This window comes from Rutidosis leptorrhynchoides, chromosome 3 (assembly GCF_046630445.1).
Source record: "Rutidosis leptorrhynchoides isolate AG116_Rl617_1_P2 chromosome 3, CSIRO_AGI_Rlap_v1, whole genome shotgun sequence".
Taxonomy (NCBI): Eukaryota; Viridiplantae; Streptophyta; class Magnoliopsida; order Asterales; family Asteraceae; genus Rutidosis; species Rutidosis leptorrhynchoides.
This window is the reverse complement of record NC_092335.1, coordinates 10,293,665-10,307,778: the sequence shown is the minus strand read 5'-3', so window position 1 is coordinate 10,307,778 and position 14,114 is coordinate 10,293,665. Positions and strand designations below refer to the sequence as shown.

Below are 14,114 nucleotides of genomic sequence, written 5' to 3'. Positions count from 1 at the left end.
ACAAAATGAAAGTAAATAAATCGAATTCTATAACAATAGAACATAAATCATCACAGCACATCAGTTGTTCACCAAATACACATATGTGAAAAAAGAACAAAATTAATCTGCTAGTCTACTACAAACTACTTAAAGAAACACTAAATAAACAACTACCATCGACAAAACCATTATCATCAGCTACAATCTCCACACTTTATGTTCAAGCTCTTTGACCTTCGCCTCACCTACATTCTTCGATCTTAACAATCCACGAATTATAGCCAGTAGACGAGCAGGGGTAGGTGGATCAATCCATTCAAAAAACCCACAATTACGAATCTAAATACCAAATAAAAAAACGAATCGATACTAAATAATGGATAAATTAGGGTTTTAATCACCAACTGTTTATTTGGCAAGAAACGAATCGACGACCAGCATTGCCCTCTGTCCATGCTATTTGTTCAATCAAAGGTCGGCCACTATCACAAGTATTCATCTTGATTATTTGTTAAGAAAAGAGGTGGAGAAAATTGAAGAGATTGAATATGAAAGAAAGGAAAAGTATTTAATTGGGATTAAAAGGAAAAGTAGGTGGGTGGGTAGGGATAACAAGAGGAGATCGTTTAAAGACCAAAAAACCCTCATGTGGAAATCACGTGGGAATGAGTTAACGGAAGAATCAAACAGAAAACGTCACTTGGGCTATCTTTGCACAACAATTCAAAAATAATGACTATCCATCTTCAAATCAACAATTATATCTATCCACGCTGGGTACTACAAACCACAGGAACTATCCGCACAATTTTCTCTAATAAAAATGACAATAAAATGTAAATTAATTAACGACACTAATTATACTACCTTTACTTAACCAAAAAGTATGTTATTGTAGTTTAATTTAATGTAATCGTATTTTTATTTATAATAATGTAATCATTTTTTTATTTTATTTAATTAATTCTAATTTTTTTAGTTTAAATATGTTATTTTTTTAATAAAATATTATTTATATTTATTTATTAATTATATTTATTTAATAATTTTAAATTGGTTAAAATTTGAAGTGGAGTGTGAGATAGTAAGAGTTTAGTGAAAAGAATGTAAAAGAAATGTTAAAGTGTTTGTTTTGATGTGTAGCTCATGTAACGGAGAGAAGTTAAGTGAAAATTGTGAATGATACTAAGTGTGCTTACAACCCACACGATCAAATTCTTACACAGATAAACCGACGGTCCAGATCTTTTGTTCATACCTTATTGATCATCAAAACTCTCACCGGACCGCTCACCGTTTCTTTCTTTCATTTTTGTTGTTGAACTGATCTGTGTGATTCAGTCGATGGAGACAGAGCTGAAAGAGCTATTTGAAGCGGCGAAGAAAGCTGCCGACGCCGCCGTAAATTCACCGGTGGAGGAAGAACGATGTATTGATGCTTTAAAATCGCTGAAGACTTATCCTGTTAATTATCAACTTCTTGTTACCACTCAGGTAAACCTTTTGTTTTTCTAATTAATTGTTTTATTTTAAGTTTTTATAATTAATTAATTGTTAATTGTGATTGTATGTTATAGATGTGGTTATATGTATGTTCGATTTTAGATTTTAGGTCAATTCGCTAACTTTAGGGCAAGAACTGAGAATGGCTTGTATTAGGTTTTAAATTGAAAGTTGAGCACTCTTGAAAATTGTTTTCTAGGGGTTTTCTGTTTCGAGCTTCATACTTTATTGAATAGACTGGGTTTATTGTTGATTCAATATAAACTGAAATTGGAAATTGGCTACTTTTTGATTTGAGGAACAAAGTGTTTCATGCCTTGAATGTAGGCAGTTGTTGTAAAGCATGTTCATGCTTAAGGTGGATAGGACCAGTCGTGTCTTTATGTGCGATATAAACCCCAAGCAGTCTGCGTGCACCAGCTGGTGGAAATGTTAGATTGTTTCACGAGTCAGGAAAATGTTTTCTTTTTGATCAAGGAACAAAGTGTTTGTGTTTGGAATTATGTATTTAGCCTTTTAAAAAACACATATTAGGAAGAAGCTGTAATACACATGGATGAGTTTATATCTTGCATTCTCTTCTTAAGTTTCGACTTTCGAGTATTGGTACTTCGGTTGTACAAAAAGAGGTGTCACATTAAATATTGAACTAGAATGTGTCGTTGTCCTCAAGCAGGGTGTTACAACCTGCAACTCATCCCTATTGATAGAAGAACGATAAAGTAGGCTATCAATATATGTAGAAAATGAGCATCAACACCTTATCAGCCTTGATAATAGGAATGCATACTTCTCTTAATCTATCTGGAACATTTATTAATCTGTATAGTTCAGATGCAGATCTACATGATGTTAATAGTATATTTACAGGATGTCTTTGCATGTATGAATTTATTTTGTTTATCTACATAGAAATTTGTTATTTTCATGAACATGTGGAGTACTTATGAGTTATGACCATTATATTATAGTTTGAAACTTTATGAAACTGGAATCATTTCAGGTGGGCAAGCGTCTTCGTCAGCTAACAAAACACCCAAGAAAAAAGATTCAGTCCCTAGCTGCTGAGCTGGTCGAAATTTGGAAAAATATAATACTTGAAGAAACATTAAAGAATAAGAAAAATGGAAGCTTGGACACCAAAGATTCTGTAAAATCCGAGCATGGTGCCGAGACATCCGACAAAAAAGTCCAGAGAGTAAACTCAATCAAGGTTGAAAAACCTGGTCACAGTGCCACGTCATCTTCTTCTTCAGAGAAAAAACCTGATGCTGTAAAAGTTGAGAAAAAAACAAATAGTGTGGGTCCACCAAAGCTGACATCTCTTGTTTATTGTAAGGATCCAGTACGAGACAAAATTCGTGAGCTTCTTTCAGAGGCGTTATGCAAAGTGCACGGGGAGATTGATGATGAATTGAGGGATGAAGCGAACGCATCTGATCCGTACAGAGTTGCTGTTTCGGTTGAGTCAGCAATGTTTGAAAAGTGGGGAAGATCTAACGGTGCACAGAAGTTCAAATACAGGTCAATAATGTTTAATATTAAAGATCCAAAAAACCCGGATTTTAGAAGGAAAGTGTTGCTTGGGCATGTAAAGCCAGATAGGATTCTGGAGTTGACCCCTGAAGAAATGGCGAGTACTGAAAGACAGATGGAAAATGGGAAAATAAAGGAGAAAGCTTTATTTGATTGCGAACGTGGTTTGCCACCTAAGGCTACAACCGATGAATTCAAGTGTGGACGTTGTGGGAAGAGGAAATGCACTTACTACCAGCTGCAGACTCGAAGTGCTGATGAACCTATGACTACGTTTGTAACATGCGTAAACTGCGATAACCATTGGAAGTTCTGTTAATGAACTGATATCTGTAGAGATAAGAGATGAAAGGCTCTGATTAATCTCTTTTTCTGCTTCAGTTTGTTTAAGGTGAAATCAAGTATTGAACTGTTTTATTTCATTTGAGTTTTTAGAAGCATTTGTTGGTCTGTTATAGTTATAGATGTATTTCGTATTTGTTCGCCTGTGCCTTTATGTCAATTAAGGTCGTTGTTATAGGTTGCCAATATTCGAAACAGTTGGTTAGTATAAACTTATACCTCCTTCATAAACTTGTACTCTATTCTTGTTCCCTTTTAGTAATTTACTGTCTTAATAATCATGTCATGTGACTCATGTCGCTGTTATGTTTATACCAACTTTCTTCTGTGCTTTTGATGTCAAAATATTTGCGGTAGCAGTGCAGTTACCAAATCTTTGAATAAATGATTATTGCATAACAGAGTTAACAACAAATATATAGTACCTAAACTCACTACCAATCTTTATTAATACAAGTTAATGTATGCTTGTACACAAATATACACTATGTTTGGAGCTTCATTTTTAGGTACAATGATGAGGCTGGTCACCATCATCCTTAATTGCCTGAAACATTTCCGAACTCTAATAAAAAAATTCCAGTTCTCCTTTTATAATCCATGGCTTCTTTTCCATCATCTTTTCCCATAATTGCTTCCATCCCCATTAATTCCACTTTTTCATTCATTTCTTTGCTTTTGTCTTTTCCCATAATTGCTTCCATCCCCATTAATTCCCATAATTGCTTTTGTCTTCCACTTTTTCATTCACTTCTTTGCTTTTGTCTTTTCTCCGGTCTCATAAGACGATCTCCACCGCCACACTTTACAACTAACCCAAACCCATTCTGCCATGTCGGAGTATTGAACTCCGGCTACCAGAACCATGGTGGCTTTTCAGTTGCGTGGTGGCTTTTCAGTTGCAAAACAAAGGTTGAGATCTGTGGGGTTTGGAGGGCATTTGGGTAGAAAAAATGAGTCTTCATTGTTTGATGTTTGGAGTCAATTAGAGTATTTTTTTTATTTTATTTTTTATTTTTTTTTTATAAAATGATGATAGTTGAGTACGGGTGTTACATCTACATTCTACGAACAAGAAACCGGTATTTGTTCAATGTAAACTTTGCATTTAGACTGTTGGAAGTTTCGACGAGCCCAACACACCCACTATAGAGGATCTAGACTATACTAGACTCACTACACCAACACTTTGGCGTTGATTAGCCTTTAATTTTATGAATTTTTAGTGCACAATAGTACTTAGGCGACAGTGTCGACCATATATCATTTAGGCGGTATAACCGACCATGTATCACTTAGGCGACAGAGCCGACCATATAATAAGAACAACACAAGTGCACTAAGAACTTAAACACAAACTAAGGCTTAACCGGGAAACTTAACAAAGAACACTTTTATTAATACAAAATACAATTACAATATTACTTACTTACAAGCTTTTCTTCTCTACTCACACTCTTCTCACTTCTTACTTCTTCTCTACTTCTCAACTCACTCTTTTCACAACTTACTCACACCTTACACAAATGAACTACTCATCACCCATATTTATACTACCCCATGGAACATTCTAGAAAGTAGATATTTCCATGGATAAATATCTAGATATTTTCTACACATACAAATATCTAGATTTTTCCTATCAAATACAAATTTCTAGATTTTTCCTACCATATTCTAAATTCTAGATTTTTTCTTATACATATTAATATCTAGATATTTTACATATATACGTCTACTAATTTCATATTTTATAATACCAAATTTGCATTGTATTTTAACACTCCCCCTCAATGCAAATTTTCTTCCAACGATGTCTTGCAGACCATTCCAAGTGCTTCTCTGAATTTTATAAACTTAGGTTTACTTAGGCTCTTGGTGAATATATCTGCAACCTGTTCATCTGTCTTTGTTGGCATCATCTTGATTTTTCCTTCAAGGACCTTCTCGCGAACATAATGATAGCGCACTTCTATATGTTTTGTTCTTGCATGAAAAACTGGATTCTCTGCTAGTCGTATAGCTGATAGGTTATCGCAAAGAAGATTTACTTGATAATCTGTTGATTGATGAAGATCTTCCATTAGTTGTTTCAACCATGTAATTTCTTGTGTTGCTGATGATGCCGATCGATATTCTGCTTCAGTGCTTGACAAGGATACTGTTGGTTGTCTCTTGTTGCACCATGATATTACTCCTGATCCAAGACTAAACATGTATCCAGTTGTTGACCGTCGTGTATCATAGTCTCCAGCGTAATCGGCGTCACAATATCCAGTCACGTGACATTCTTTTGTTTTCTTGTATAAAATACCAAAGTTGATAGTGCATTTAACATACCTTAAGATGCGTCATACAACATCAAGGTGAGGCTTCTTTGGATTGCTCATGTATCGACTAACCACTCCAACTGCATAAGATATGTCTGGCAGGCTTAGTGTGAGATAAATAAGACTTCCGACCATCTTTCGATACATGGTAACATCTTGAAGACTTTTTCCTTCATCTGCTCGTAGTTTTGTATTCGGATCCATCGGAGTTGAGATAGGTTTTCAATTAAGCATTCCGTACTTTTGTAAAAGATCTCGCGCATATTTCTGTTGTCCCAGAAATAATCCTTCTCTTTTCTGCTCTATTTCGAGTCCAAGAAAATGTTTGAGTTCTCCAAGCTCCTTCATATGAAATTTGATAGACAGATTCTCTCTTTTTCTTTGGATCTCCTCATAGTGATCTCCCGTGATGATTAAGTCATCCACATATACTAGCACTATGGCTAGTTTTTCTTGATCTTGTTTCACAAATAAACTAGAATCTGAAGGAGCAACTGTAAAACCACTTTGTACCAAGAACTCACCAATTTTCCCGTACCAAGCTCTTGGAGCCTGCTTCAAGCCATATAGTGCCTTCTTTAATTTGCAGACATGCTCAGGATGGATCTTGTTCTCAAAGCCTCTTGGTTGCTCCATATAAATGCTTTTGTTAAGTTCTCCATGTAAGAAAGCATTCTTGACATCCATCTGCCACAGCCTCCAAGATTTGCTAGCAGCTAAAGCTAGTAGAGCTCGAATTGTTGTGATTTTCGCCACCAGACTAAATGTTTCTTCATAATCCAGCCCATATTGTTTAGAAAAACCTCGAGCAACAAGTCGAGCTTTATACCTTTCTATGGAGCCATCTGATCGAGTCTTCACCTTGTAAACCCACTTACAAGATATTGGTTTCACATCTTTTGGCTTTGGAACTAAATTCCATGTCTGATTTTCTGTTAGTGCATTAATTTCTTCTTCCATCGCTTTCTGCCATTCTCGACTTTGTGCTGCTTCTTCATAAGTAGAAGGCTCAATAGGTATTGATTCATCCACATGAGCAGCATTGGCATACCTCGGATTAGGTTGCCTTGGTCTTGTTGATCTCCGTAATTCTTGTACATGCTCCTCGACATCCATTTGGCTTGGACGAACCTCCTTGGATACAGATTGATGCACACCAGTTTTCCATGGACTCGTTTCCTTAGAGTACGACTCTTCTCCTTCTTTAGTTGGATCTACTATTTGCACTTTACGTTCTTCTATTTCTTCTGGAACTTCTTCTAATCCATGAGATTCTGGAATCTCTATCTTTTGAGGTGACCACCATGAAGAAGCTTCATCAAATACCACATTTCTTGAAGTATGACACTTTCCAGTATTTGGATCACAACATCTCCATCCTTTTCTTGATTCATCATAACCGACAAAAATGCACCGAATTGCCTTCTTATCAAATTTGCTTCGTAGATGATCTGGCACGAAGATGTAGCATACACATCCAAAAACTTTGAGATGGTTGACGGTTGGCTTGATCTTCCATAATCTTTCATATGGTGAAATATATCCAACTTTGTTTGTGAGAGTCTGTTAATCACGTATAAAGCCGTCCTCATACATTCGGCCCAAAATCTTCCTGGTACATTCTTACCATGAAGCATACTTCGACAAGTTTCAGCAAGATGACGATTCTTATGTTCTGCCACTCCATTCTGTTGTGGAGTATTAGGGCAAGTTAATTTCCTTCTGATCTTGTGCTTCTCAAGATACATATTGAACTCAGTCGATAAATATTCTCCTCCATTATCTGTGCGTAAGCACCTAATCTTATTATTGAGCTCACTTTCTATCTTCTTCTTGAACTCTTTAAACTTCTGAAAAGTCTCCGACTTTTCCTTCATGAAGTAAACCCACACATACCTTGAGAAGTCATCAATGAATGTCACCAAATACTTCATTCCTCCAAGTGATGTTTGTTTCACTGGGCCAAAGACGTCTGAGTGTATGAGCTCTAGTGGTGTCTTGGACTGGTGCTCTGTCTCCTTGAATGGCAATTGGTGAGCTTTGCCAAATTGACATCCAGCACATATTGCATCTGTTCGGATATCAATTTGAGGAAGCCCATTTACTATGCGTTTCACCATCATCTCCTTTAACTTATTGTAGCCCACATGCCCAAGACGTTCATGCCACTTATCAGCCATCTCATTCTTTCGAGTCTTATCCACATAAGCTGTTTCAGCAGATAATGTACCAACCCAAACCAATAACCAACCGATTACGCGAAACAATTTTTTTTTTTTTTATAACAGTGGAGTGCGACACGCGCACCACCACAGGGTGCGCGGCGCGCACAGGCCCCAAATCAGTTCTGTTCGGTTTTGCAAATTTTCAAATAAAGATCTCCCACTTCCCGACATAATTAGACGAAACACTTTTCACAACATGTTCTAATATGAAAAACTCATACGATTCAAACATAAAATGAGTTTTACAAAATGGGGCCCACGTCGGCCGTTTTACGAGTTTCGTACAAATCATGAGTTTCGACCACATTAGTTTAATTTCCAAACGATACTATGAGCATGGTGTTTGGGGTTAAACTACCCAAGTCTCGGTCAAACTCCAAAAGCTATCACATCCCAAAAGCATCCCCTAAACAACAAGCGGGATCTCTAATCCAATCGAATGCCCTTACCCTTGTCAACGCCGGAGCCTATAAAAAGATAAACAACGAGAGGGTAAGCAAAGCTTAGTGAATGCAATAATTATACATATACATATATAATATACCTACTTGCATGCACTTACATACACCGTAATATTTGCTAGTAACAACAATTAGCATACAAACTCCGAGTATAAGCTAATAACCTCCAAATACCGCAACTAGCATAATCATTAGCATATTCACCAAAATAATATATTATGCTATACAACAACACATACACAAGCTATATGGTTAACCATACACACGTCATGGTGCTACCGGCTCCGTGGTTCACACCATATGTAATGCTATGACGCTACCGGCTCCGTGGTTCACATCACTACGCATTCGAGTCATACTCTTTTATAGTGCTACCGGCTCCGTGGTTCACACTTCGATGCTACCGGCTCCGTGGTTCACACCTAATTTTTATAGTGCTACCGGCTCCGTGGTTTACACTTCGGTGCTACCGGCTCCGTGGTTCACACCTAATTTTTATAGTGCTACCGGCTCCGTGGTTCACACTTTGATGCTACCGGATCCGTGGTTCACATCACAACACGTGCACCATGATGCTACCGGCTCCGTGGTTCACATCATAGTACACTCGCACATACTATGGCACTCCCAGCTCCGTGGGTCATACCATAGCATACAAATAAATACACCATATACATACATGTATAATTACTCCACTCACCTTAACAATTTGGTGACGATTTTATAACTCCGCAAGCTTCAAAGCAAAGTACCTAATATAATAAGTACTCCATTAACACACAAACTAGTTGGACTAAATGCCAACAATTTACACATGTGTATTCAATGACTTAATTGCATTAAATGCCCCATTTACCAAAACCGTCATTTAAGGTCAAGACCCATCATCAATCACTAAAAGCTAGTGATTAAGGTCTAACAACACCGACTTACACAAACTTATGACATTTCACACCCATCTTGCCCAACTAGGTCAACAATTACTCATTTAATCACTTTAATGTCAACACACCCATTTCGGGTCTTCCACAAACCCTCCTAACACCCATTTACTAAACATTTAGGTGTGCTAGTAATTAGCTAACCAATTTATGTTCATACACCCCAATTAATACTTTAAAACCCTAGGTTAGTTACTATTGAGTCTACATGACTCAATCTTACCCAAGAACATCCAAAATCGTCAAACATGGGTTTTATGTTCACCATTTACCCAAACCCTAACCCTTACACAAAATCAAAGTAAGGAAATTAAAGTTAGAACATACCACTACAACCAAAACGTAGCTAGAGAGGAGATGAACAACTTTATAACTCGAGCCAAGACTCGAACCTAGCTCCTTCTTCCTTTACTTGAGCTTTCGCACACAAGAATCTCACTCTCTCTCTCTAAAATTGAAATGGATAGGGTAAGGTTGTTGGAAATGGAGTGAATGACTCCCCAAGATCTGACCTAGTGGCCTCAAACTCGTCCACAAGTGAAATTACCAAAAAGCCCATCAAAATATCTGATTAAAAATAAGCAGAACCCGGCTACAGTAATAGTGCGCTGCGCGCACCCTTAGGTGTGCGCTGAGCGCACCTTGCCCAGTTCGGCTTCTGACCTCCGTTTAAATACACAAGGTCACCCACACTTCATGTACTCTATATACGCTTATGTACAATAAATAATCTGGTCTTACAACTCTCTCCCACTTAGTTTGGATCACGTCGTCGTGATCCGCACCAATTACTAAAAGTTAAGCACTTCTACCTTGAACATTTCCGTCTTCAATGCGGAATTACACATGAAGTAATCACCCATCCAGGTTCTCACTTCGTACACTAACGCATCATATTACAACTAGCAAGGGTAATCATCCCTCGAGACAAAACAACCGCAACCGCTCGCTCTTACACCTAGTATTTAACTCGTACCATATATTCACAATAAATCCAAAGGTGGAATAATCCCCTGACGACCTCCGTCATCACGCCTTCCCACCATAGAATACTCGGGAATCATCCCGACACCTTCCTAAAACCTCCCGCAAAGATCATCAAAAAACTCGCCACTTTGACTCGTGTCACTAAATAACTTCACAATTCATTCCAAAGTTAAACTTGGGACTTTTTCGAAGACCACCAAAGTCTTTCTTTCCTATATAAGCGACACCCGTTCGCTCATCCCATCTACTATTTAGGGACTTTTTTCGCACCCTCCTGTACTTAACTCCCCCATTTAGGGTTTTAACCCCCTACTTTCACCGTCAAGATGATAACGCCTCGCGGAATTCCGACATTCCACAACGCCCATTACATTTTTCGGCGTTGGTCATACCCAATAGTCCTTCCAAGGACTCACTATAAGATATTCGAACCTCGATCTTTCAAATCAGTTAAGTGTTAATGCCCGCTAAACACCACAATATACCACAGTGGTAACTTCGGGTTTCTCACCGGTACCCAAATCCAAAGTAATCATACCATCGGAGTCAAAAGTTACACTAGCAGGTATAAGGAGGCACCTGACGTTGTGTTATCCAACTCCAATTTCTAACACCGAGTCTCCAAAGACTCGACCCTTACGGGATCTACTCCCGGCGTCACACGTCACCAGACTAACGCGGTCACATAAATCTAACGAACCTTACGGCTCAACACCCATGACTTCCTAGTGACACCCGTTAGTCACTACCCACTTAGGCCGCATAGCTAGCCTATTTATCCTTCAACTCAACACTAAGGAGGCACTTGGAACACCAAGGCTTACACCTATCTAACTTCGTCATAAACATTAACCCGGTTACCTACATACATAAGAATAGTTAACCACCATGACTCTACCCGCACACGACGTGGTTAACGTAAATGCCTCTCGAACGGCATACCGCGTACATCCCCCAAAATCATAAAAGAAAAGAGTGGCCGTCAAGAGCGTACAACACTCGCCACACAATCACAAAACCGCCATTGAAATCGAACCGCCAATTAACATGTATATATACATCATAGTATGTTATTATCGTCAAGCGTACTACCACACTCTGGTTATGGCCTAATTGGTTTTACCATAAGTTCAACACAACAATTGGGACTACGCCCTACACGGTCTCATCACTATACGCTCGGTTAAGCTCTCGCGGCTACACCAAATCAAAACACAACACTCTCGATAAAACGATCACACGTCACGTACTCTCACATGGTGATATAACACCCAGTGCATACTAACCCAATAACACGCGCACACAAGCAATTAGTTGTTAAACTCACATACGAGCAACAATACACACACAATCTACAAAGCCTACGGGTCTCACTCGAACGAGCTTAACGACCCAAAACCACAACCATCTCGTAAAAGAGAGACGAGGTTCACCCGTCTTGCATCTCATAACACGCACATCACCAAACTTTGCTCCACTCTTGAGCATACGAAGGATTTTGGATTATCATTTGCTACTTAACCGAAGCACTTACCTAACCGTACGAGTATTACTCTAGCAACCATCGAGTTGCTATCGCTTGTAACTTCCACACCGCCACTAGAACACCTATGGGTTTCTTGTTGATACCCTATGTTCGATGTAACCGTAACACCATCGGAGTCGAATACCACGCTAGTAGGTATGAAAGAGACACCTAACGTTGGGTCCCATAGACTCCATTACCAACATTCGTCTAGATCAAACACTTTGTCTTAACGGTTTCATCAACTTCCACACGAAAGCGAACACGCTCAACATCCGAAAACCAAGGCCCGTCTCCATGGCTTGGTAGAAACATTTTCCCAAACACTAAGGAATGCTTGGTTGCACCAAGTCTTACGCCCTGAAATCGTCAATCCAACTCCAACGTAGGGTAATTACATTAGGAATGCTAACCGTAACAATACCACGTATTTGCACTAATGCATTCACCCCTAAGTCGCATTCTCATGAGTCAATGACTCAAGCGCTACCCTAGTGCACCATCATCGTAATTACTAACCCCGCACTTATATGGGTACTATTGAAACATACGTTCACTCGAGACTAATTAGGTTTCGTAACGAGACTTAAGTCTCAACTTCATAACCGAATACATCGGCACACAACAAATAATAATAAAGCATATTTGCATCGAAAATGAAAGTACCTGAAGCAGTATCGCTGGACTTCTGTGCTTCACTACCCATCAAGTAGTCGCGCTCTAATCTCTTAACCCGATCAGCAAATGATTCGGAACACTCCGAATTTTTGTGTCCCTCCGCCTGGCATATAAAGCACCTGATCGTGCTCACAGGTACACCCGTACAATCCCGTGCCAAATGGCCTCGTTGCAGACAATTATAACATGTAGGCACGAAACCTCGTAATTTCTTAGTCTGATTACTAGCCTGATCGGGACACTCAGACCTTTGGTGCCCTTCCTTTCGACAATAAAAACATACAGTTTTGCCCGACGGACATTCACAAGACTTATGTCCCCGTTGCCCACAATTGTAACACTTCAACTCACCGGAGCCCGACGCTCCCTTCCTCATGCTACTAGCTGCCTCAATTACACCTCTACTTCGATCAATAAAAAATTCGGGACACTCTGACCTTCGGTGCCCCTCTTTATGACAATGGTAGCACATTCCGTTATCACTCCTCGGCAACGTGTACTCCCATATCTTGTGGCCCCTAACACCATAATTGAAACATTTAGATGTGCAACCTCCCTTACTCTTCTTTTTCACATTCCCGACGCCTTCAGAAGTACCTCTCTTCCTATTGCCCGGAGCACCATGTGGCTCTAGCCTTGCAAGTACTTCTTCTTCACCACTACCTTGAGGTTTGGAGAACCTCTTCTCAAACTCTTCCCTTACAACCTTAGTCACTTGGTCTCGGAACATCTCGGTTACTCGTCCTTCGATTGACTCCTTGACTACTTGACTAACTCCATTGGCGAAACCCGAGACGCATTGTTCAATCGCGGCTTCTACCATTACCGTTAACTCGTTCCTCCTTTCATGAGCAGGCTCTTCCGTTCCGTACCCATCTTCCGTCTTCATTCTTAAGAAATGAAATAGATTAAACAACGAAACGAAAAGACATAACACGTATGTATATATACATATACACCACACTACCCCATCTTACTCAACAATCGTCGTACATCGCTTGTTTGACACGATTTGTACCCTTAACAATGGTAGCTAATCATTGTTACACGAGCACGTCGCATTAACTTGCTAGTACAACGTCTATCTCGCTTGATAATTACTAACACAACACAAAACAATTAGCGCAAGGTTAATTCACATAAACCTAAGCACTAATCAACTCCCGGTCCGACCCGTCTCCTACAAGTCCCGCATAAAGCGCATACACAAATAAATCTAAGTCAAGGCACCTATCTCAAGTCGCCTAAATCCCTTAGACCATGCTCTGATACCACTTGTAACAACCCAAACCAATAACCAACCGATTACGCGAAACAATTTTTTTTTTATAACAGTGGAGTGCGCCACGCGCACCACCACAGGGTGCGCGGCGCGCACAGGCCCCAAATCAGTTCTGTCTGGTTTTGCAAATTTTCAAATAAAGATCTCCCACTTCCCGACATAATTAGACGAAACGCTTTTCACAACATGTTCTAATATGAAAAACTCATACGATTCAAACATAAAATGAGTTTTACAAAACGGGGCCCACATCGGCCGTTTTACGAGTTTCGTACAAATCATGAGTTTCGACCACATTAGTTTAATTTCCAAACGACACTAT

General features: G+C 39.1%; 1 protein-coding gene across 1 annotated transcript; it reads left to right on the top strand.

Annotated features, from left to right (window-relative positions):
• The first annotated feature begins 1,269 nt into the window (after window positions 1-1,269).
• On the top strand, window positions 1,270-3,651 carry LOC139895720 (transcription elongation factor TFIIS-like). Its single transcript, XM_071878259.1, has 2 exons — window positions 1,270-1,476; window positions 2,489-3,651. Exons 1-2 carry the CDS (start codon window positions 1,327-1,329, stop codon window positions 3,338-3,340), a joined length of 1,002 nt encoding a protein of 333 aa, XP_071734360.1. The 5' UTR covers window positions 1,270-1,326; the 3' UTR covers window positions 3,341-3,651.
• The last annotated feature ends 10,463 nt before the right edge of the window (window positions 3,652-14,114 follow it).

What these genes read in the sequence shown, in the direction of transcription:
- LOC139895720 (XM_071878259.1), top strand. Translation starts at nt 1,327, where the DNA reads ATGGAGACAGAGCTGAAAGAGCTATTTGAAGCGGCGAAGAAAGCTGCC. An exon ending in AACTTCTTGTTACCACTCAG is followed by an intron (nt 1,477 to 2,488) that starts GTAAACCTTTTG and finishes GAATCATTTCAG; the next exon opens with GTGGGCAAGCGTCTTCGTCA.